Source organism: Sylvia atricapilla, chromosome 3 (assembly GCF_009819655.1).
Source record: "Sylvia atricapilla isolate bSylAtr1 chromosome 3, bSylAtr1.pri, whole genome shotgun sequence".
NCBI lineage: Eukaryota > Metazoa > Chordata > Aves > Passeriformes > Sylviidae > Sylvia > Sylvia atricapilla.
This window is the reverse complement of record NC_089142.1, coordinates 20,592,892-20,618,157: the sequence shown is the minus strand read 5'-3', so window position 1 is coordinate 20,618,157 and position 25,266 is coordinate 20,592,892. Positions and strand designations below refer to the sequence as shown.

Genomic DNA, 25,266 nt, shown 5'->3' with positions numbered 1-25,266 from the left:
TCTAACAAAATTATAACTTCTGCAAAAAGAAATTCACATTGAACAGAAATAATTGTTTGATTAGTTGAGTTTTTGGCAGAAGCCCAGTCACCTGCCATTTATAAACTCCACTACTAAACAAACCAAACAGGTGCTGTGAAAAGATTACTACAAGTATTTTTGAAATTTAGTTTTGTCGGTTTAAACCAAGAGAAAATTTACAACAATCAGGCTGTGAAAAACTGTCTGTGAGGCTTCACTTGTACATGACAGGCACTTTCATCCAAGTGAACTACATTATTCTTAATTATAAAAGCCAGGGTACTCTTTGTAGCTTGATAAAGACAGTTAGCAGACATTTTGTTTATTATTGTTTGAAGAAGAGACATTAATGTAACATATAACAAGCAGCATCCAGGCAAGTCCTAGATGCTGCAGGACTTTATGCCATAGTCTTCAAATGAGGGCATAAAGAAAGCTTGGACTGCTTACACAGATGGGCTTGCCCTGGGCAGTACATATATATCCACCATGTCTGATAATCCCCTTCTGGAAGCGTCAAATAATCTTAGAAATATCTTTGTTCCAGCCTTGGAAAGAAGGCATAAATCTTGAATTTCATTCAGTAATTGTCACCTGAGTCTCTTTTGTCTGCATCGTGCATATTTTATCAGCTCTTAATAAGTCAAGATAAAAAGGATGCAATATGAATGTCAAAGCAAATAAACTAACCTGGCATTTGAAAGGCTGTCACACAGAAAAACCAAACAAAAGTAATCTTAGGCTCATTCATTAAAGGATCATATTTCTTAGTACAGGAAAGGAAGCACAGGATCAAAACAGTAAGTAATTCATGAGAGCCTGCTTCCATCCTCTGATGTTATAGAAAAGAGAAACAGCCAAGTTAAGAAGAAATTTTACTAGTCAAGGATTAGATCAATAGGCATGACTAATACCAGCCTTTCACCAAGGTCCTTAGTGGGCACAAACTGATGCAGAAAAATAAGGCTTCAGAAATCAACAATGATGTGGATTCATCAGAAGCAAGTTCTCCAAAAAGTGATCACTTGGATTGTGTTGCAAGTTATAGCAACTTAATCTTTGAACTATATCCCATAACCGTTACTCACAATGTCTTTTAAAATAGAACTGGCTTCTCAGTGGTTAACCGAACACTGACTACCAGTTGATCCTGAGAATTGCCTGATGGAGGGGATTTTTCTTGAGTGGAGGAGGTGGGGGAGAACACTACTCTGTTCATCAGATGTTTCTCAGTTCACAGCCACAGACTGGCTGCTTCAGCCCACACATGTTCCCTGACCATTCAATTGCTGGCTATTTTGGGGTGGGTGTTCACTCCTTTCATCCATAGACAGTGCACTGAGAAAAACTCCTGGCTTCACTCCAAAGATACACGGTCAGTTTCTTTTGTACTGTGAAATGTTTCACAAATGCTAAAGACGTTTCCTTCTCATTTCTAAGCCACTCTTGTTAAGTATTAAGCTCTAAACCAACTTATTTTTCCTGTGGAAAAAAAAGCATTTCATGGTTTTAAGGAAGGCTCTCCCCAGCCCGACACATCCTACGTGCTACAGTGTGCCTGGGCAGGAGAGAAGGCAGCACGCTTTAACCAGTAACTACATATGTAGCTTCAAAGGCAACTTTTTGCATTCCACCTACAGATCAAGGGTGAAATCTTGGCCACGTGTAATCTAGCAAGAATTTTTTTTCACCAACTCCTTTGTTGCTAAGATTTTAGCAGAGGAATTTGTGCCTCCATGCAACAGGCAAGTTTACTGCCAACAAGTAATTCTTCCAAAATACCAAATTCCTTGCTCAGCATTTAAATGAAATAGACTCAAGGTTAAAAAAGAAAAAAAAAATCCACAACTTGGTTTAGGGGGAAGAAAGGAGGTTAAAGTTTAAATTTACTTTGCTGCTATGTAAAACTGGGGAGAATATTCTGCTTTTTATAACAACTTCTTCTTAGGCCAAGATACATTTGAGTATAATACCAAACATTTATTTTACCTGCTTGTTTCCCAGTGTTGCTCTCAGCACCACAGCTTCCAATTCATCAATTTTGCCTGGTATGAAGCAATTTTTATAACTGAACAGAAGCAATTCTAGATTATTTATGCCCAGGCATTTTCAAAGCCTGCAGGAAACTCCCTGGGGGTGGTTAAAGTCAGTTTAACTTGGTTCAAGCAAAAGCAGAATGTGGAAGGTTGTGAATAAATATACACATGCTAAAGAAGTGTCTGTGTGCTAGTGCCTGGGCAGAGGGGGAGAAGGCTGCATCACTGAGGAGTACTGAGCAGCCACAGCTCTCTCCCTGCACAGCAGCTGCTCCCTTGGGATTGTCATCCATCCAGTTCCCTAAATTTTCAATTTCTTTGGCCACTTCAAGCACACTGGTTATCATAATCCTGAACTGATCACACCCTATTCTTCCTTTCTAGGAATTACAAAGGGACACACTTATTTTCTATGGTGATTCGCTACCTGTAAATATTTTCTACTAGTCCCTGATGGGTGTTCCAATTCTCCATTAGTGAATTACTATTTTATCACAGATTCATGCTACTAAGACAGAGTAGATGTAATCACCCATAATTTGAACATCTACTGCTGAGCAAGCAAACATAGTAGCTCAGCTGGTCCCATCCCATACTAAACTGTTTACTCCCAATTAGAACGATTTTCTTCAAGTTATACTATTATATAAATCCAAATGTCACACAAATAAAATAAAAGCCTCAGCCAATATACTCTCAATATCGCAACTATTTTTGCCAACATTTCTGTACTGTCCATCATGATGAAACGAAATACTGTTAATAGACAGACTGTTGGGGGTCTCTTTTACTGCAAAGTAACTAGTATAGACAACATCTGCCTTGAATATAATCATAGTAATGAACTTTTCTCCACATAGCTCAAAACACCATCAATATAAATCACTTTTGGAAAAGCTATATTGAAATGAAGTGAAAACCAATCCATCACGAAAACTCAAGGTCCTTATAAAGATTGCTTTGCTTCTGAGAGACACAGAGCCCTGAAGTCAGTCAAGTGTTGCACAAAATGGAAGATCATGAATGCTGAAATGCAAAACCCACAAATGAATCTGAGAAAGGCTCTTTTCCTGACCACAGCTCCAGTGTTACTGAGGGGTAACACAAAATTAATGATACGCATGAAGAACACGCCAGATTTGAAGACCACTGAAAGGCTGGTTATCCCAAATTTGACTTGCCATTTGCAATCTGGCCTCCGAGGCTGAGTACATTTGTATTGCGTCCTCCCACTGAGCCATCTGTGTGCATCCAGGCTGCACACTGAAACCTCAAGTGTTATGAAAGGAAGAGATTTGGGAAAGTTTCAATCCTCATATTGAGCATAAAAATCACCTGGGATGGGGGAAGAAGTTACATACGTGGGAGGTATCTTCAAAAGCTGCTGTGTCTGAGGAAGGCATAACAAACTGGTACTTGTATAAGATTACATACTTGGAACAAATAATAAAAAAACTAGGCCCTTACACAACATTTCAGCTACACTTAAACCTGAGAAGCATGCACAGTATTCTGGAAAGTAAAGTATCATGATAATAGATTAATTCTCGATAGGTTCATAATAAACCAGACATATCAGGCGATTGTTAACATATTTATGTTACACTATGATAAGGCAGCAGTAATACATTTAAAAGTATTTAAGTGTAGACAGAACTGTTCAATTCTTTAAATTTTGGCTTTGATTGCCGTAGAAGAGTTTTGTTGATTTTTTTTTCCCCTGAAGTAATGATAGGCAGACAGCATCTCGCTGCTTAATCTATAATGCCCACCTTTAGAAAGGACAAGAACGGAGACCGTGAAACACGATGTCATATCTGAAGTCAAATAGTTTCCTGTACACTGAAGACCTTGGTAGTTAATATAAAGAAGGAAAAATCAGAAACTATTAATTAAGGCCCAAGCTTCAGTTGAGGAATTCTTCTCCTATACTTGGTCCTGAATCCTGCTCCTACAGATACACTGGTACACAAAACACACCAATGCTTCACAGCTGCTCAGTGGAAGACAACTTATCAAAGTGAGAAACAACATTGTCCTTTCACTGGTCTAGTGGAACTACTTTTCTCAGTACAAACAGAAAAGGAAATCTTTGTGCCATTATTATATGCAAGCTATCTACTTCAGCAACTAACAAACAGAGTTGGCAAAAAGATTATGAATACTGGGAATACCAGAAGCACTGTAATTCATTTAGCAGTTGACACCGATGTTATGTAAAGCATTATTTCCTTTCCCTTTGCAAACTCCCTTGTCCCAGAACACTTAGATTTTGCTAGAGGGCTGGTGATGAGGATCCCCTTCTGTACTGAAACTTTGTCTTGCACAGAACTTGACACATCCAAGCACCTGTTATACACCAGAGGCACCTCCATACCTCTGATATACATCCTCCCCAGAAATTCTGTGAGTGTTAAAGCCAGTAACAAAGCAGATGAGGTTTTCAGATTATGAACTACCAACTTCCTGCATGCTGTATTATGCAAGCAAGTCCCTGACAGCCCCCCACATCACTACTCTCATCATATTTGTGTTTTCACTTACTCACTCATGTTGTTCCTGTTTCCACAGATGCATCAGAGAAGCACATGGGCAGGTTCAGTTTTCTTGTTTCTCTTTTATGAGAGTTTTTGAACAGCCAATTGGAATTTGACTAAAATAGTACTAAGAAAAAGTTGTCCAACATACTGGCTTATGACTTGAAGAAGTCCATGGGTCAATTTAAAGTTCATCACAGAAAAGCAGACTTTCTGCCCTGCCCTGGTTTGCTTTTTCACAGTAAATCCAACTCATGATCTCCACAGTTGCATGCACCCAAAAAATCCGAGCCACCATAAGTCAACTGTAGCCTCCTGAGATTATACCACACTCTCAGCTCCAAACTACACAAGTTTTCGAGTGGCACCAGTCTCCAGGTTTGGAAATTTAAGCAAATGGGAAAACAGGAATGATGTCAGAGAACAAGAGTTCAGTTGGCAGTCATTAATGAAAAGCTGATACATGCAGCTACTCGCACATATCTCTGCAGTGCAACCCCAACTTAGGTATAGTAACCTAGCATGGAAAGAAGCAGAACAAGCACACACATAGTATTAGGTGATAAGAAATAAACCCCTTGAGTTTACTAGAAAGCAAACTATTCAGTTCAGACATGATGTAAGCAAGCAGTCAGGATACAGTCAGGACTCTCCATCATCAATCACCATGAAGAACTTTATCAAAAACACGATCTGACACTGTTCAGACTAGTACTTTAATCATGTAAGCATCTAAACATAATTTATGTTCCTAATTATTGAAACTGAGTCTCTGAAACTAATGTATTAATAATCAGAGTCTCTGAAAGCTAATGTATTAAATTAACTATTTCCACAGCCATGCAAGACAGGGGAGTTCTTCAGGTCCTAACCACAGAACCAAGTACCACATGACACCCAGTACACAGAGTAGAGCTGGGAATCAAACCTCACAAGTCTCAACTCTGAAAAAGTATTTTTAACATGCTTTACCTCACTGTCAGTTGCTAATACCTTTCTCTCAATTGGTAATTACATAAATGCTGAGACCTATCTTTCTCACTGTATCAGATCTGAACACTGAAGAAATAAGTTGCATAAAAACTACTCTCTAACCACAAAACTGCTTATTCACATGTCTTGAGGAATAGCAAGATAAAATCAACAGCTTGCAACTGCAAGCAGTGAGTAAGGGATTGAATTCATAGTGCTATACCATTTGTGAATAAAATTATGCAAAATAATGCAAAACCCCAAGGAAATGTAAAGCCTCTGAGATAGAGAGACATAGTTCATACATTGACAGCATGACTTCAAGATTATATGAAGCTCCAGCTAATCCTGACTGCACAGGGAATTTCAGATATAAAAAGCCATAAATATTTTTTCTTCTGACAGAAGCAGCTGTACTGTGTCAGAGATTAAAGAAACAGGGAACATGAGGGAGAAACACTGGAGTCCTGATAGGCTCATTAGAGTGGACCCCACAGCTCAGCTCCCCAGTGTCACACTAGCTGGGACAATGGTCAGAGGTCTTCCTGCACTGTGTACTAAACTGCAGTTCCTGGCTCTGTCCCCATGAGGAAGAAAAATCCTATGAACAAAGACTTGAGAGTGAAAGAAAAGTGCCATGGCCCTGTCTCTCACAAGGCCCAAAGAGGAAGTCTGAGGACAGCATGGACCTGGAAGGGCGGTCATTGAGGTCTCCTTCTTAGGAGGTCTCCCTCCTAAGGAGGGAGAGGGGTCACACAGGACCTCTGGGATGCACCTGCATGGGCACAAAGGGTGAGGGAGAAAATGGGTGCAAAAAGACAAATACTGATATAAACAGGCAATGAAAGTACATGTGTGAAGGCATTTAAACAACACATGTAATGCAGGGATCCCAAGACAGGTCTGCAGGCAACTATAAACTGCCCAAGCTGCCAGAGATTTACACTGCAGCTCCCATCAGACTATAACAACTCGTGGAAATGGCACTGAGAGAAGCTCACCTCTCCCTTTCATACACACCAGCTGGGTTTCTATTCATTTTACTACTCTGTGCCATGATGTGGATGAGATCCCTGGCAACACAGAAGAAAGTTTATAGGAAGTGGATGACAAATCTGATAACTACTATGAAAAATACAAAAGGCAAAGAGAAGAATCTCATCCTGTATGGGTGAGACAAGCATGTAACACCTAAACTCATCCTTGCCTAATCCACTAGATAGAAACTTATGTCTGCTTAACAAAATGAACAATTTAATGTCACTTCATTTGCTCAGATGAACAGGATTTTTGGCAGTAGATTTACTTAAAATCTTTGGTCTTCTGTTTGCATGTATCAGTGACAGTTTACATTTACAAATATATTATATCTCCTTTAGTGCACAGTATTGTCTTCAATAACATTAACTTTAAAATATCTACATTATTAATCTTTATTCATTTCATTGCAATGAAAGCTAGTTAAATTAGCACATCATGCCACATCATTCTTTCTAAAATCTCATCACCAATGCTGGAGTTGATATGTCACTTAATATTAGTTTTGCTTACTCTGGATATTGTATTATTATTGCTGTGCCTTAGGGGGATCATAAAGTTTACTTTTTTTTTCCTTCCCCAATTCTGCATCCCTCGTTAGAAAAACCTACAAAAAAAAAAAAAAAAAAAACTAGCTTTAATGGCAATGGCTATCACAGCAGCACTATCTCCAATTTTGAAAAGAGCTGCCATTCCACTGAGCAAGATGTTGACAGAAAGAAGTACACACTGTAGCCCATCAAACATGCCTCCCTGTTTCCTTGGCAACACTCGGAGGCCTACACAAAGTGACTGCATCAAGCAGAAGGAAACCTGGAAGAGAGAAATCATTTCTGCACTTCAGCATCATGTCACTACTACATCTGACAGTAAACAAACCCCACAGAGATCAAGAACACAATCAAGTGGAAACAAAGTACAAATGTATCCCTGGAAGTCTGAATGAAAAAGAGGAACAGCCATGGTTTAGCAGTGCTGAGCTTTGCTCTCAGTTACAAACTGTAAACCTGTAAAAGAAAAAATGACACTAAAATGCAGCCATTAGCATACTAACCTGATTTCTGACATCACTGTTTTCTTCGAAGCTCATCACTGCATGGATATATAGTACAGATGGGTCTGGCTCATCTCCCCTTTCAGGCTTTAGACATATGGCTCAAATTTGTGTTTCACTGCATAAGTAGCTGTCTATGCTGTCTATGTCTTGTAATCAACCTGATCAGAGCAGAACACTGCTGACAAGGCACTGCTTTCCCACCATGGTCAGAATGCTTAGACCTCTCCCTTTGGTTCTAAAGTTTTTCTAGTCTGGTCTTAAATAAAAGTGCTGTGAGAAACTTCTCACTCTCCCTTTTCATTCTTGGGGACTCAAGAACAGTTACCTGGGATTGGTTGCTGGTGCTGCGGCACCAAACCGGGATTTGCCTCAGCACAACAACAATTCCCATCCCACCAACAGTTTGCATGAAGTGCTGCAAGCTCATAATATGTGCCAGAAGTCTGAGAAACTGAAACTCTGGCCAGTATATTTGACTTTTGTTCCTATATTCCTATTTAAAAGGCAGTGAAATACACATATTCAGTGATTTTATGTACACATGGAAGAATTACAAGGGAAGCTTGTCTTCTGATTCTTCTAGAGGGGTAACACAATATTTTGTTAAGAAGTTACAAATTTGCCCTTTGACTATACTATTTATATTTTTGGAAAGCGTATTTATACTATTTCATATCAATATGACATATTAAAAACAAGTTGTATTTACTGTGCTTTCACCCATCCTTTTTTTGATCCTAGAAGTACAGGTAGCATTGAATTCCCTTGATGCCCTCTTTCCACATATTCAATACAACTGGGACTCTGAAGAGGCCCCAGTTAACTGGAAACTGGCAAACACTGTCCCAAGGCAAGAAGGATGAGTTGGTAACTACATGCCTGTCAGTCTCACTTCAGTGTCTGGTAAAGTCACAAAGGCTATTCTGGGGCTAGTGAAAAACACCTGAAAGACAACAGAGTCATTGGTCCCAGGAAGAACAAGCACATTAAGTCCTGTTTAAGAAACCTAATTTCCTTTTATGACAAAGTAAGTTGTCATAAACTACAAACTTAGGTAGTTGATAAGGGGAAGTCAGTTGATGTGAACTGGGGATTTCAGTAAGCTATGGATCTGAAGCCTCTCACAGGTTTCTTCTGGACAAAAAGTCCAGCACACAGCTGGATAAACACATCATGTGATGGATGAGAAACTGGCTCACAGGTCAGGCAAAAGGGTTATTTATAGTGAATGGGGTGGTAACATCAGACTGGTGACCTGTCACCAGTGGGTTTTCCCAGGGGCACATTTTAGGCTCGGTTTTCTTCAATGTCTTCATAAAGGATTCCAAGGAATAATAAGTAATTTTACCAATGACACTAAATTGGGAGGAGCTGTCAAATCCCTTGAAGGAAGAGACACCCTGCAGAGAAACTTTGACAAATTACAGGACTGGGCAATCACCAACCACAGGAAGTTTAACAAGGGCAAGTGCTGGATTCTGCAGGAGACAGGGCATCCCTGGATGTACAAACAGACTGAGCACAGACACTGGAGAGCAGCCACACAGAAAGAAATCTGGGCACCCTTGTCAATGGCAAGTTGAATATGGGTCAGCAGTACCCTTGCAGCCAGGAGAGGCAACCCTGTCCTGGGGGGCATCATATACAGCAGCACCAGCCAGGTGAGAGAGGTGAATTTCTCACCAGCACAAGTAAATGAAAACCAAGAATATACAAATTTCTGTTCACACTGAAAATATTCCCCTGTTCCTATATTAATTCAACTTTTCCGTACTATAACTGTGTGCTTCTGCACATGGACTAACTGGAGTGAAGAGAACAGCAACAGCCTGCCAGAAACAACACATGGATTTACCAGGGGAAAACTCTATCTCACATCTTTCTACCAATGGTTCTATGGAGAAAATTAACACATCACACTTTTGGCACATATATTAAATAATTGCTTTCACAGAAACTCTCTGTCTGGGATGCCAGAGAGCTATACAGATTTTCAAGTAAGACTACTCTAATATATGAAACAAGACTTTCACTAATTTGTTGAGAGAAATGCATTTTTTTCCTCAAGACTGAGATTGTGAAATGTTTACTGATTATTACTGCAGGAAGCAAACACAATTTGTAATTGCACTCCACTAAGAAAAATATATTAGAATCGTACAAATAAAGGACCCTGCCAAACAGCTGAAACTTCAATCCTTTTTCATGTTCATAACTAAGAGAATTTAGTCTATTGGTGCTAGGGGAGAAAATCAGGAACGAGGCAAGAGCACATCAAGGACGGGGCAGTTAGGCAGAACACACTCGAGTAAAATTTTCTTGTTTTCCCACCCCACACACTCTCAGGACACACAACTTTTCCTACCAAAATACAAATGGCTTATAACAAAACAAAACAAAAACAAAAACAAACAAACAAACCAAACCAACAACAACAAAAAAAACACCCACCCCAGCCCCTGTGTTCTTCTGTAGAATTCAGAAACAAAAGACTGGTGTACAAAGTTCAGTGGGGTAGAAAACTGCCCATTGATGATTTTGCCAAGTGAAAACCAAGTTCACACAGCCCGTGCTTTTCATCTTAGAACAGTACCAAAGCATGCCTTTGATTTATACATACTCATAAAACCTTTCAACCTTTCAGTTTCATATTACAAGATTAATTCAAATTGTACATATTACAAGATTAATTCAAATTCAGCTATTAATTTAGGACCCAAAGTAAAGTTTTCATCTTTAAACTATACCGCTTTTTCTTGCAACATCATAGAAAACTAGAAGCACTAACTGCATTTAGTCAATAATAAACAGCAAGACCACAATTGTGACAGCTCCTTCCTCACAGAACAGATTTTGGTGGAGAAAAAAGTGCCATGATAAGGGCAGTATAACTAATAACCAGTAATCCTGGCAAGAACACAACCTGAATCCCTAAAGAATCCTTGTTAATCACAGCAGCAGTGTCAGAATACCAAGCTTACAGAAGTCAAGTACTCAACCTGGCATGTGGCAGATACAAACCTACTTTTCTAAGTCATTCAGAAATGCAAGAAGTAATCACTCTACTACTTAATGATTTTACACAGAATCACCATTTTTTCTGTATCTTTTCAGTACCCACAAACTGGATATGTAAGCTCAAAATCGGGTCGGAGAAATGTTTTTATGTCTCAGGGTTTTTCCCCCAGAATCCCAAACTACTCTTGATCACTAGATTTTATTAAAACCACATACTATGGGGCCACTGGGATTTCATTGTATACTTTGAAAGCAGAGTGAGATATACTTTAATGATGACTGTAAAATACGAAGTTTTAAGCAGATTAGATAGCATTTCTCTTTTAGCACTTTGCAACTAGTAGTAAACACCCAGTAGTCTCACCAACTATGTGATATGATCATATTAAAGATAATGTCATCATCAACTATAAAATGGAGCAACTTGGTGGGTGCAAATAAGAAGCAACACTGAACCAGTACACAGTCTTACCAGTCTGTCCCTCTGCAGGAAGGCTGTACTTTCTGAGCTTTAGCAGCCAACTTAAACTGGAACTAAGGAGATAACTCTACAGAATAACTAACACAATTAGGTGTGTATTCAAACTTGTCTATAAAGAACAGTTCAAACAATTCTGCATTCAGAGTAACAGCTAGTGCAAACACAGCAGTATGTGCAAATACAAGGCTATGATGTTCCTCTTTCATGATTGTTTTATATTCAATTTAGTTCGGTCATTTGGCAGAAAAGTTTGATTAAACCAGAAAAGGACTTTTTCAACATACCCAGTATCTTTCAAATTTTTTTTATTTCTTATCTTTTGATCCTTTTTATTAGAAAACTGAATTAATATAACAGAGCTTACCAAAAGAAAAATTAGTTCAGCTCACATTTTACCTACTGAGTACCATTTAACCTGAAGGTTGATTTACAAATGATATACAGACTGATCTCTTTTTTTATGTGATACTGTCACCAAACATGATGAAGCTGAAAAACCTCAGAAGCCAAGAGATTCAAGGAAGTTCTACGTGACTGTTTGGTCAGGAGTTTTTGCTTCTCCCTTTCATGCTTTTCTTCCCCATACAACCACGCTGACATGCAAGGATTTGGTTTTATCAGCTGTTAAAATGCTGCACAAAATCAACAATCTGTTCCTCCCATACTCACCTACAAAAGGGACCCCCAATTCTAGGAAATACACTTCTTTATATAGTCTTCTCAGGGTTATGCATACAGCAGCGGGTAAATTATAAGATAAAGACTTTAATCATTCTCCAAGTAGTCCATTGTGGCTTAAAAGGAATTACAAGAATTAAGCCATCCTTGAAATAAAGACATAAGTGCCCATAAATTTTTCTGTAGCTATTTACAAAGGGAGGAGCAAGAAAACCTGACAAGAATCATCCTGGAGAATATAGGGGGTAGTAAATGCTACACTCTGATGCTGTAGTATTTATGCCTCCTTATAGCACAACTGTGGGAAAATTCATGAAGCCAAGGGTGCAATATCAAATAAATGTAGTGTGAAACAATGCCTAAAGCTAGCACTGAAATCCATGTGAATTATAATCCATAAATAGGAATCAAATTACAATGTAGAGATATTAAATGCATTTAATATTACAATATTTAGGCAAAAAAACCACCAGGATATAAAAATAACTCATTATGTACGAAAGTCTAGCTAACAAATAAAGTCTTAAAATTCGTATTTCTCTTGAAGGCTGTTGGCAGATTTGTAGTGGGGGTTAACTAGCAGAGAAGAATTCGTAAACTTCAGAGCTGGAAGTAATTTTTGGAGAGAGGCTACAAGGAAATTACCTATTAACATTTCACTTCAAAAACATTCATTAAGGTTTTTTTCTAGCACTAGTTCGAAGGGCAAGATACCACAGGCTTGAGAGCAGTGAGTAAATTTTACTGGTGCACCACACCAAACCCACATTTTTGCGCGTCTGCATGCTCTCATGCTTTAGAACTCTTTACTCATTCATGCATAAAATTCTAAACTACAACAAATACAAGTGATTCATGTTGCAAGGCAGGAGCCTGGCTGCCACTTTATTCTCAGTTTCCAAAGAGTCTCTACTACTCTTCAAGTTACAGAAATCTTCATGGACAAAATGCTTTCCATTGTGTTCAGTAGCCCATTGAATTTCAGATATGGATTTTAACAAAGCAGTCTGCAAAAGTCAGTAACTCCTGTCACTTACTTGGCTTAGAGTTAATGATGACATTTTCAGCAGAGAGCTGGGGTGGAAACCTGCAGTTTTCTCCTTGGCCCTCACTGCTGCCATACTCTATGACGTCCACTTGTCCCAGCGGTACGCTCCACTTCAATAAATACCTCTGGCCAGCTGTCATGGTGCCACTGCTTTCATAGGAAGAGCTGGAAGATGTACAAATTATTGTTGTGGCAAGCAACTGCGTTTTATGGCATACTAATTTATTATTTTAGCTTCTAAAATCTGCTGTTTATCAGCTTGAGTACAGTGCATAACTTGTACATACATCAGGCTGACTTTTGTGACTGACCTTTCCTGGCATGCAAAGAGCAGCCATGCAGGTGCAAATAATCTTGTCTTCAACCACAGCACTGCCAACAACAGTCCTTACATTACTATAGCAAAACATAAATGACCATATTTTAAGATCAATGTGCATTCTGAAATCCTAATACAAGTCCTTGGGATTCCACTTTGGCTCCACCTTTTCCTTATTTTTTGGAAACACTTCTGTTTGGGCACTAACTGCTATGTTCAGAGAAGTACAGCTGATGGGACCTCTGATGACTGCTGGTAACGGGAAGAACAACATAACCTCAGAAGGGCTGAGAAGCCAACACTTCTGCCAAGCCCCACAGCCTAGATTGTTTTGTACAGCAAATCTCTGCAACTGCTGAGGCTTCCAACAGTAATCTTGCCTGAGCTGCTGCTTAAGAGTGTGTATCACAAAAGGCACTTCAAAGAGCACACTGAGGAAGCTCATTATGAATAGAAATTACATTAATACTAATTTTACTTTGTTTCCTTCATTCCCTTATTCCTATTCAAGAACATGTAACAAATATTTATTATAAAGGACAAAGAAGATGTTAAAGTGAACAAAAAAGGTTTATTTCACAAAAAGCATGACTGAAAGCCATAAGTCAAATGCTTGAGAGAAATCAGCAAAATGCATTTATTGAGAACAGCAACTAAATGCTGAAGTTCAGCTAGTCAGCTACCTATTTGCAACACGGACTTGTTTTAATGAGGAAGCAAGTATGAACAAAGAATACAACTGCCACAACTTAAGTAAATACTTATAAATTGTTGGCCTATCTCAAAAGAAACAACAAAAAAAAAAAAGCCCAGGCAGGACACAGTTGTTCAGTCACTAGAGATAGCATCCACCTCATCCAATTGCTGTTACTTCAGAGTCAGGCCACCAGCTTCTGCTGGTCTTCCAGACTGTGTGCAAAGAAAGACCCGAGGGTTATGTCATCTGTAAAAATATCTACCTTTTGCAAACCTAGGCACCTCAAATCCCAGGTGCCTAGGGTCCACTCGTTACAGAGAAATTTTCTATGGCTTGCAAAAGATACATACCTTTACAGAGGATATAACCCTCAGAGGGTCGGAGACTTGCCATGATCATGAACTTTTAACACGAAAAATAAAAACAGACTGCACTTTGCTGCTTCAATTACAAATAGAGAAAATCCAAGACTTTACTGGTATGAAAGAAGAAAAAATATGAATACTTAAAAACAATATCCCAAGTGTTACTAAGAAAATAAAGAATTTATAAAGGCAAGGATCATAGGATAATTGACAGGAACTTGTTCATTTTCTGAAGCATAGTTACTAGATGGCCCTTCTCACTAACATGAGACCAAGCAATCATATACTTAGAAATATATGTACATAATTCATACTTTAGTAATGAATTAAGATATCAACTCATATGCTTAAAAATCCTGTTCTTGAAAGATTTTAACAATCCACATTTTCTTTGTCATAATGTACAATCACATAAAACAATTTATGATACAAGCAACATATGAATGTGAACACAACCTTCACATACACAGACACTTAGTAACAGTAATAATTACAGCCAACAAAAGCACAGAAAGAACTATGAAAAAATGCTTTTTTTCAAAGCATTTCACCTTCATTCCTTAAATGTTTGGTTTCCCCATCTGGAACTCCGTTAGCCAGTTCCAGGTTTGTTCTGGCAACATGCATTAACTTTATGGGTTTTGTTTTGTTCTGTTTGTTTGTTGTTGGTTGTATGTTTTGCAGCGGGTGGTATTTAATTTACAAATTGTGTCAAGTTACAGTCTGAATTTAACAAAGAAGAGAAAAATCCTAGCATGCCTATATTCCACTAAGCACTAATATACAGCAGTAACTAGACACTACAGAGCATTTCTATCTGCAATCTCCAACTGATATAATTTTCTTACAGATTTACTCTAGAACTTCCAAATATCAGCCAGCAACTTGGAGGACTATAACAAAGCTAATTAGCCATTCATTATGACTACTCCTAGAAACCATTAGCCACAGTAAATACAGCAAAAGCAATTCTATAAGTGTCATTTTTTTCCACCTGAAGTTCAAATGATCATCTAAAAAATATAAATTAAATCTTACCGAATGTTTACCGTTGCACACATCAGCACATCATTTAACATGAAAAGTCGCCGTTCTTTGGTTTTGATAATTTCTCCTTTGTCATTATAAACTGTCTCAACCATATCATCAGTCCGTATGAGGTATCTGTTTCCACTGCTGAGTAGCTGGATTTTGAAAACAATCAGCATTAAATATTATACACCGTAAAACCAACATCCAGCACATAACAATCAAAAACAATGGAATATCACTTGCCATCCTAGCACAAGTGGAGGTGGATTTGCCAAGGGAATTAGGTCTATTCTAAATCAAATCTGCTTTTGATTTAGAGAAACAGTAACTTCTGCTGTCATCCATAAAGCAATGCAGACTTTAACTTCATGTAGAGCATGGTTGGTCTGGGAATCTTCCACGCTGATAAGGGTTTCTTGGCGAAAAAAAATTATTCCTTCCACATATTTTGTGATTTCCTTCCTTAGTCCCATCTTTTATAACCCACTGAAGACCTACACACAATTCCAGCCGCCCAGAGTGGGATGAGAAAGTGTGCTCAGCCTACTCTGTCCCCCTGGGCTGACACAGCTGAGGAGCACAGCTGGCAGGGTGTCATAGGCTCTGGAGAGGATGACGTGTCCAAGAGATTCTTGGCATGTGAATTGCTCCTGACATTTGCCTTCAAGGGCTGAGGATCAGCCACTGTGTGCAAGCATGAACTAATCCCTTACATACCAAACACAATTCCACAGTGTCCAACAGAACAAAATGGTCCATAACTCACTGATTTTCTAATCAACCACCTCCTTCACACCATCTATTCCACCTTGGCTGGCATTGCTCTAAAACTGTATACGCAAATATATAGGCCCAGGAGGGCCAACCATGTCCTGGGGTGCGTCACGCCCAGCATTGCCACACAGGCAAGGGAGGAGATTGTCCTACTCTGCTCTGCACTGGCCTCACCTGAATATTGTGTGCAGTTTTGGGTGCCACAATGTAAGAAAAGTATTAAACTATTAGAGAGTGTCCAAAGGAGGGCCTCAAGGACGGTGAAGGGCCTTGAGGGGAAGGTCCTTGAGGGGAGTGACTGAGGTGACTTGGTCTGTTCAGTCTGAAGAGGAGACTGAGGAGAGACCTCACTGCAGTTACAGCTTCTTGTGAGGGGAGGGTTCTTCACCCAGAGGGTGGCTGGGCACTGCAACAGGCTTCCCGGGGTGGTGGTCAAAGCTTGAGCTCCAAGCCTGACGGAGCTCAAAATGCATTTAGACATTATTGTCAGGCACTTGGTGTGACTCTTGGGGGTGGAGACAGGATTTGGACTCTATGATCCATGTGGGTCCCTTCCAACTCAGCTGATTCTGTGTTATTAACACACAAGGCCTGTGAGACCCTGTGAGACTTGGAGTGGCTACCCACGTATATATCAATGAATCCCTCACCTCTATCTGTGTAAGATAACACAGAATCTTACGGTCAGCTGACAAAAGGTAACGTGGGCCACCTCTTCAAAAGCACATTCTGTGTCTTGGAACTATTTTCAGATGATTAATAGCTGCTTCAAGAAGCAGGATTATGACAACTAGAAAAGAAAGCAAAATGTCTGAATCCATCTTCTAATGCACTTAGAATGGAAATACTGTTCCAGTATGACAATAAATTCAGTATTCCATTCCTGGTAAATAGCTTAAAACAAGCATTTTCTGGTTAACTGTCACTTTCATAAAAGATGTGCCATCCCCACTACTTTATCTCAGAAGGAGTCCACAGGATAATAACCTGTAACTTCACAAAAGCAGCAACTGAACCATTTATGCCCCGCTTCATGGGAAAGAAGGAATCATTTATGATACAAATAAAACAAGCATACATATATCCACAGTACAGATAGCTACTAATAAACTCAAATAAAAAAGATTGCTCCTTCCTTCTTACTGAACGTCTTCTAGTGTTCTTTTCAGACATTTCCATTGTACAATTCAAATATATGAATGAAATAGACTGAGATTTTTCTTAAATCAAAGAAGATGTTGGACCCATTCAATGGCACATCCTGGAACACTTCATAGCTGGAAGCACTGCTGTAAAAGGACACGGTCCCTTTCTTTACATAGGAATAATTCTTCACTTCTGGGATAAATTATAAGTTTAATTTTTCCATGCAGAAAATTTACATGAGATTTTACTTTATACTATTATTTCCTACGCTGCCACAAAAAAATTCTGCTGAGGCTAGTTCAGTGTGTTGCCCATTCCAGCACACAGTGGTGAGCCTGCACTGTCCCAGAGGTAGGTCACATCTCACATTTACCACTAGAACGACCCCATGTGGTTGAGCTGTATCTTTGGTCTCTGTTGTAGAGATTGCTCAAGGCCCAGAAATTCACTCCTCCATTTCCATTATATTCTCCCACTTTCCGTACCTTGTTCAGGTAACGTTCATTCATTGCTTTTGCTATTTGTTTTATTTCACAGCGTTGATCTGCATCCCTTTTCCTTTCATTTAACTTCTCTGCCAGTGTCTCGAGTTCTGTAAGAGCCATCTGCAGAGGTAATCTGTCAGGATGTCCTTTATTAGTGTTCTTCAACATATCCTGAGGGGGAATTATAGAAAAAACAAAACAAAACAAAACAAAACACACAAAACAAAACAAAACAAACAAACAAACAAAAAAAAATAAAAAAACCACACATTTATTTTCAAAGTTAGGTTCCAAAGTTTACAGGATGTATACTTACACTATATTCTTTACTTGAGTACTACTAAAGAATAAGACCAATAAACACCTAATAAATATTCAGACGGCACATTGCTTAACTTCCCGAATATCTTAGTAATTCTTCAAAAATATACTGAATGGGATCACATACATTCTTACTTAACAAAATTACAGAGAAGGGAGATAACATTAAACAATCTGGCAAACAGTATTATACTGTAATATGTATGTGTCTATAAACAATGATTTAAAATGAATTTTTTCTGATATTTACTGTCATAATAATATTGTATTATCTTTATTACTGTTATTATTCCTCATTTAAACATGGACAGCATACCTGCAATAGTAGAATGAACTGTGGAAAACGCTGGATAGGTTTCATCATTAAACCATACAGTGTAATGCGATCAGGGCTTGACTCCTGACACTGCTGCAATGCAAGAAAGCCACATTTAATACCATGAGCACATTTCCACCAGTTACAGAATGAAAGGGAAACATTTCCTAAAAATTCTACTACATTGCTTACATTAATTATAATAGGAAGACTGTAAAGCTTCCATTTACTATCAAAACTTCATTAAAAATATTAAATCTTTCTAAAAGACTTGTCACTATTAAAATGATGGCCTGCCACTGAACTGAAATATCCTCCTTTAATAAATACAGCTGGGCTAAAACCATGCCAGCAATGTAGCATCTATAAATCTAAAACCCTACCTATGGGTTTTTAAGGGGAAATCTAAGAAAAACATCATAATCTCAGTGCTGTGCAAACTGAGATTTTGATCTTCTTTTTGGAGGAAACAAAGGAAAAACTGTTGATTTATATTTGGAAAGAAAAATGTTAGAATCCATTAATTTCAGTTACCAGGAATGGCAGATAATATCAGACAAGTTTCTTTTGCATGTGCAAAAAAAGCCAGAAATAAGAAGGTTAAAAGAAATATTAATACTCAATATTAAAAACAAAAAAACCTCTAAATGATATTAAACTGGTGTTGTGTTCTAAATTGCTATTTATTGCTACAACTATCAGCTTCACAACAGTTTCTTTCCATCGTTATCTATACAAACATCTGTTTTTATCCAAACAGAAGTAGTGAAGATTTTGACCTTCATTGCTGGTGGGGAAAAAAAAAATAAAAAGTAAGGAAAGTTAAAGAAGTGTCATCTGTCATCAGAGTTTGGCTGTGTTTCTGCAAAGCAGAACCAGTGTAGTCCTGACAAGAAGTGATGAGAGGCGTGGATTATGTGTCTACTGGAAAAAACACGCTCTTAAGAGCAGAGCATGTTTAACATGTGAGTACATGTTCACTGGAATCTGATCTTCACGGTACTTAAGGCTTCCAAAGTATCACCCTGCACAGAGTTGTCCACACTCCAAGAAGTTGTTAGTTAATTTAAGATCTGAAGATAAATCCCTGCCACCCTTCTCTAGGCAACCTAAGAGTTGCACTAGGCACCCAGTTTTACTGTTTTGTGGACCACTGTAACAGACCTGACAGGGTGACCAGCTCTGAGAGGCACAACTCAATCCAGGATGGTTGGGGAATGGGACAAGCTCAGCTTTCAGACTCTCAGCCCAAAAACCTTGCAATGGATTCTGTGTACCCTCTGTAAGGTGTCAACCCTAGGGATTTGCAGCACTTCTGCTGTGTGTGCCAGGCTCTCCATACACATCATGACAAGCAACATATGCAACAGGGTAGTATGCTTTCTGCAAAAAAATCACCAATTTCAACCCCAAGCCAGAAACACCATCTTCAAAATCCAGGGAAATTGTTGTGGAATGGAAACACACTACTCCTCACAATACAATAAACAAATTAGAATGAAAATAGATTTTAAATTAAAAAGTTACTTCATACAGTGAATTACTATTTGAAGCCCATGTGATAAGGAAGAATCCTAACGTTTAGCCAAATAAAGTAATGCAAACACCAATAAACTGATTTGAATAACAATAAAACTACTGTGCACTTCAAAATACATCCCAGATGTAACAGCACATTACTATACCAAAAATACGATACTGGAAGGGCATCACCTGGAGTCTTTTTGTGCCAAACCCACAAAACAGACCTTAAGCCCATAAAAACAGTGAGACAAAACCAGCAGTCAAATCTCCTCCCAGATTATAACTCATACTTTCTTATTTATTGCATATGCACAATTACTTTAAGAATGAATGAACTAACCTTTAAGAAGTCTAAAAAGGCAGGTTTGGTGGCACAAGATTTCTTGAGAATCCCAACTGCTGTACTGAAGTTGTTTACATATTCACTGTATGCATCCAATACCATAGATTTAGAAAACTGAAAAGAAAAAAAAGGGCAAATCCTAACTAAAAGTACAAAAGACCTCTGCCAGCACTGCTATATAGACCTCTGGCTGTTAGGGACTCACTCAGAACTAAGGGCTTTGCTTGGCCTAGTGCTGGATATACAGATATACTAGTAATACCCAAAATATTCCCATACTGCAGAAGATAGGCTGGCAACAAAAAAATATAACAGCTGTGAATACAAGAAATGTATTTACAGAAATTGCTTCATCTTGACTAGAACACTGGGGCAGAATCTGAGGACTATGAGCCATCAAAGGGCATCTATAGAGATTCAAAGTGACAGCTAAGATCCCCTGATCAACTCACTACCTGTCTTCCAGATTAAGCAAATCAGCAAAGTCTCAGGGGCCTTCACTCCCTAACTTCAGCTATTAAGGACCTACCAAAAGAGCAGACAGATTGTGTGGCCCGCAAACAGTCATGGGAATGGTAAGATCACCAGCCATTGCCTTCTTGGTAATTTTATCCTTCTCATTTGCAGAGCTGGTCTCATTAAGACTATCTAACTTGATTCAGTCACAACTAAGCAGGTTTGCTTTAAACAACAGACCTTTAGTAACTATTTCATTTTGGATGAACTATGATCAGACTCCAGCTCTCTTACAGCAGGCATGAAAAGGTGGTGATTTCCAGCACCTGGGTGGCAATAAAACAAAGCATTCAAGCCAGAAGGCAGGCAGCCTCTTCAAGCCTCACTTTCATGGTGAACGTTTTTCTATCAACCAAGGCCACTTCTTGTTTTCTCTAATTTAAAGAATTAGCTAATTCTGTCCTTTACTGAATGGACTCCATTAATGATGGAATAGGGGTTTACAAATACTCTATCAGTGCCCCACCTCAGTTCAAACTTAGGAATTCAGGACATTATCCACTGTGGTTTCTTTCTACTTGCACACTACTAGTTATGACTACCTATTTTTTACAAGATTCCGAGCCTCAGTCTAACCTTAATTTTGGTGGGTTTGTGAATCTATAATTTCTCATAAAAATAAACTTTTTACTTAAATGTCTGAAAGATTAATCAAAGCCTGAAAACTTTTCTCACAATCCTTTCGCATCTGCCAACTGAGCTGAAGACGTGCTGGTGTCAGTTTCCTTATCAGGATAGTACATGCATACTCTGACAGTTGCCACAGGCATTGGAGAACATTCGAATAAAGCAGCTAAGTTAGAAAGATATGGAGATGGAAAAACAAGACTAAAATAAAACGAGATTATCTGTTCTGACACATTTGCTTACTGAAGCAACAAAGACATCACCGATCATTTCAACAGAGTCCCACTCAGACACACGACTCGCCAGCGCAATCTGGAACATTGAATGGCACTGAAGAATTTCCTTAATTCGATAAAAGACCATTTTAAGTTTTCTTTCACTTAGTAATTTTGGTTCCATTTCTGAAAGGGGCTTCTCATATTGCTGTGGAAAAAAAAAAGCAAATTGATTTAAACAAACAAAGAAATGGACTTCTATAAGCAGAGAAACAAATTTATGCAACAGTACACGCACACACAAAATCACTTAGCATTTAGTGATTTACATTTAGCATGAAGCATCTGTAGCAAAATCTGATAATCATAAAACAGATTTTTTTAATGATCTTTAATGATTCTTTTTCAAATATTCAAAATTATAAAATACAAAAGATATTAAGGTACCTCCAGGATTCTTTTGAGAGCATCCACGTAATTCTTCTCACTATCAACTACAGAGCCCAAAATATACCTTCTCACAACCTGTTGAAACAACAAAGTTTTGTCCAAAGCTCTAATCAGGTAGCACATTCATTATAGTTGGAAATTATGATGATAAAATTCTCACATTAATAAAACGAAATAAATACAAACAAATTTCAATACTGCAACTGCAATAAAATAATACAGATTCCATTCAAAAGTAATTAGATTTACTATTACTCTAAAAGAACTTATTTTAAAGAACACAAAAACTATTTTAGCGATAGTGGTAATTTTTTTCTGACTGTTGTAATTCCAAGCTTTGCTTTTAAAACTTGTGTTTTGACTTGGCATTTAACAATGGTCTCAGGCACCTGGTGCAGCTTTTAGGGCTGTCCCATGCAGGGCCAAGATCAACGATCTTAGTGATCTTCCAAGCTACGATATTCTATAATTCTATGCACCTTAAATGTATATATGTAGGCATTAATGGAAACAATCCTAGGTATAAGATGATGTTGAAAAGTGATTTGCTACAACAAAACAGGTAATAAGTTTTCAAAAATCAGTCCTAATTTTTTAATAGGTTTTATAAATTTATTAGGAGCAATATGAAGGGCACACAAGCAAATATTAATTGCCTTTTCAAGTTAAGGCCATATAAACTGTTCCACTGAGAAAGTATCCAAGTCAGCATTCTCTTTTGGGTATTACCATGCACAAGTGAAAACCCCCATGTTATCTATATTTATATGCACTGACAAAGTAGTAAGAGTTTCAGGAAAAGCTACCATATTTCATGTTAAACTACAGGCTCTTTATTACACCTCCTTCTCCACCTTCTGCTTCTGTAATTCAGCTGAAATGCACTTTGTATGTACATGCGGGTGGCAGGATAGGAAGGACTGGAGAACCAATCTGGTTTAGAATTTAAGCCTCTTGCCATCAATTAGACTTCTGGTTGATTATAAAGATTTGTTTTCACTCAAATCCATTTCCTAATCTAGCTCACCCCAGAGTTTTTAAAAGGGGAACTATGAGGGAGAAGACAGCACATGGGTAGGATCAAACCACTTTCCATAACTGTAAGAGAAAGAAAAACTGCTTATTTTGCTATTTTTAGATACCCTAAACAACCATGAAACTCAAATCTCAGGTTTGCTTCTTTCTGCTCCAGAACCTGACAACCTCCTGCCTCCTTCACCATAACTGCCTTTAAATTCTCCACACTCGTATTTTGCATTATATCTGAGGCTTTGCTTAAGATAAATACAGCAAAATTAGTTGTGTCTAATCTGTATTTAGAATGGATTTAGCAGTGTCTTATTTGGTATAGCAGATCAGCAGCTCTGGTGAAGAATACTAATCCTACTTTTAGTCACAGTTCATTCTTCTGAAAAGAATAAACATCTATAGAAATTAAAATTTCAGGCCCTATAATATACAAAAGAATACTTAATATTCTTCAGGGTATTGCAATAGATATGAGCCCCAGCACTTGCAGGCACCAGGATTAAAACAGAAGCCATCATGCCACCTGCTGTTTGAAGCCAGCATGTCCACAGAGCAGCTCTGCCGTGACAGGAAAGCCGGGCTGGAACGGGGTCCTGGCCTGGGGCGCCCAGGGCTGTGAGTCCTTCCCACAGCCAGGCTGTGCTGGCCCCCCATGAACTGCTCCAGTGTTTGTGTGCACCCCAGCCCTGCTGACCAGGAGCCAACCTCCCCCACACAGCTGCTGCACCCCGCCAGTCTGGCATCACCTCCAGATGTGCACTGCAGCTGGCAGCCAGATTACTCACACAGGCTTTAAATGCCAGAGGCCCATGCCTGCTCCTGAGGGACAGCACTAATGCTGACCACCCGCTGCACTTTGTACCACATGTGGATTCTCTGAGCATGATGTCCTCACCTGTTTTCCACCCATAGAGACTGTATCTCACCTACAGGAGTACAGGGATACTTCAGGAGACGGCTGAAAGCCCTGTTAAGGCAGAAGTAATTGACACACTTTGCTGCTCTCTGCCTATAAAGTCACCACAGCAACCCTCAGTCACCTCAAAAAGGCTCAAGCTGGTCATGCACAAATGGACTCTGGTGCATCTATGTTGCTTTTTCCTCACTCACCCCCCTGCCCTGCTGAATGCAGACATAGCTCCCAAGAGCATGTGCTCCATCACTTTTGGGGCTGAGGTGAGGCCCAGACTCAATTCTCCTTCTTGTGGGTAAGAGTGTGACACTTTCCCAGTCTTCTGATCACTGTGATCTTAGATGACGGAGAAAGGCCTTACCCACAGCATGCATCCCATCTGGTCCCACAGATACTGTATGTCCAAATGGCCTCAGCTGCCCCACCTGCAGAGTAGGCTTCACCCCAGCATATCTGTCTCTGGGCTCATGGGCTGAGTTCTGAGAACAAGCCCTCACCAGTAAAACCCAGGGCAAAGGTGGCACAGTTTTGACCCTTTAGCAACAGGTCCATGACCCACCAAGCAGCGCAGCGTGTTTTTCTCAGCTTCTTTTCGTTGCCAGTGTACTTATCAGAAACTCTTCACTGTTGCCCCTCACACCTCACTAGCTCCAGCTGAGCTTTGGCTTTTCATAACTCCATTCCTGCCCACTTGGACAGCTTCTCCTGGGCAGATGAGCAATTCTTGTCAGGACTTACACGACTATTACCCCTTTGTTTCAAACTACAAACACTCTTGGTTTTTTTTGCAAAAGAGGATAAACTTATTCGTACAAAACCACCCCACTGAAACTCACATTCCTATTTGGAAAGAAGGAAAGAGCATACAGACTGATGTTGAAAACTCACATTATAATAAAATTTTACAGTAATGTAACATGGTCTGGTAGTTGCTTTGATACAAGATTAGCACTTCAGTGTGTTAAAGACAAGAGAAAAGTGAACCTCACCTAAGCAAAAGGTAAAACAAAATTTAAAAATCCTGAAAATATATAGCCCTCTCCTCAACTGCCCCTTAGTTTGGTGTTTTGCTCATTTTCTTAAGGTATTGACCCACTAACTCATGACTCAACATCACAAGAAGCTAAAACCTCTCATACAGTTATTAGTTGTCTTAAAATACAGTAACATGAACCCAAGGGATTTATTTTCAGCCAAAACTTCTAAACTGATGCTGATTTCTGTATTTTTTTGTGATTTCTACAGAGACTATACAGTTTGAGGTGGAGAACAGCAGAATGATTTCTCCTGTAGATTTGACTTTACTGG

At 38.9% G+C, this 25,266-nt stretch overlaps 1 protein-coding gene across 1 annotated transcript in view; it reads right to left on the bottom strand.

The window, feature by feature from the left end:
- The window catches only part of ARHGEF10 (Rho guanine nucleotide exchange factor 10), a 107,060-nt gene that overhangs the window by 37,517 nt on the left and 44,277 nt on the right, over positions 1–25,266 (bottom strand). The window contains 7 exon segments of the mRNA XM_066314903.1: positions 12,876–13,051; positions 15,306–15,451; positions 17,705–17,875; positions 18,342–18,434; positions 20,206–20,322; positions 21,595–21,774; positions 22,014–22,091. Coding sequence (XP_066171000.1) covers positions 12,876–13,051; positions 15,306–15,451; positions 17,705–17,875; positions 18,342–18,434; positions 20,206–20,322; positions 21,595–21,774; positions 22,014–22,091 — 961 coding nt within the window.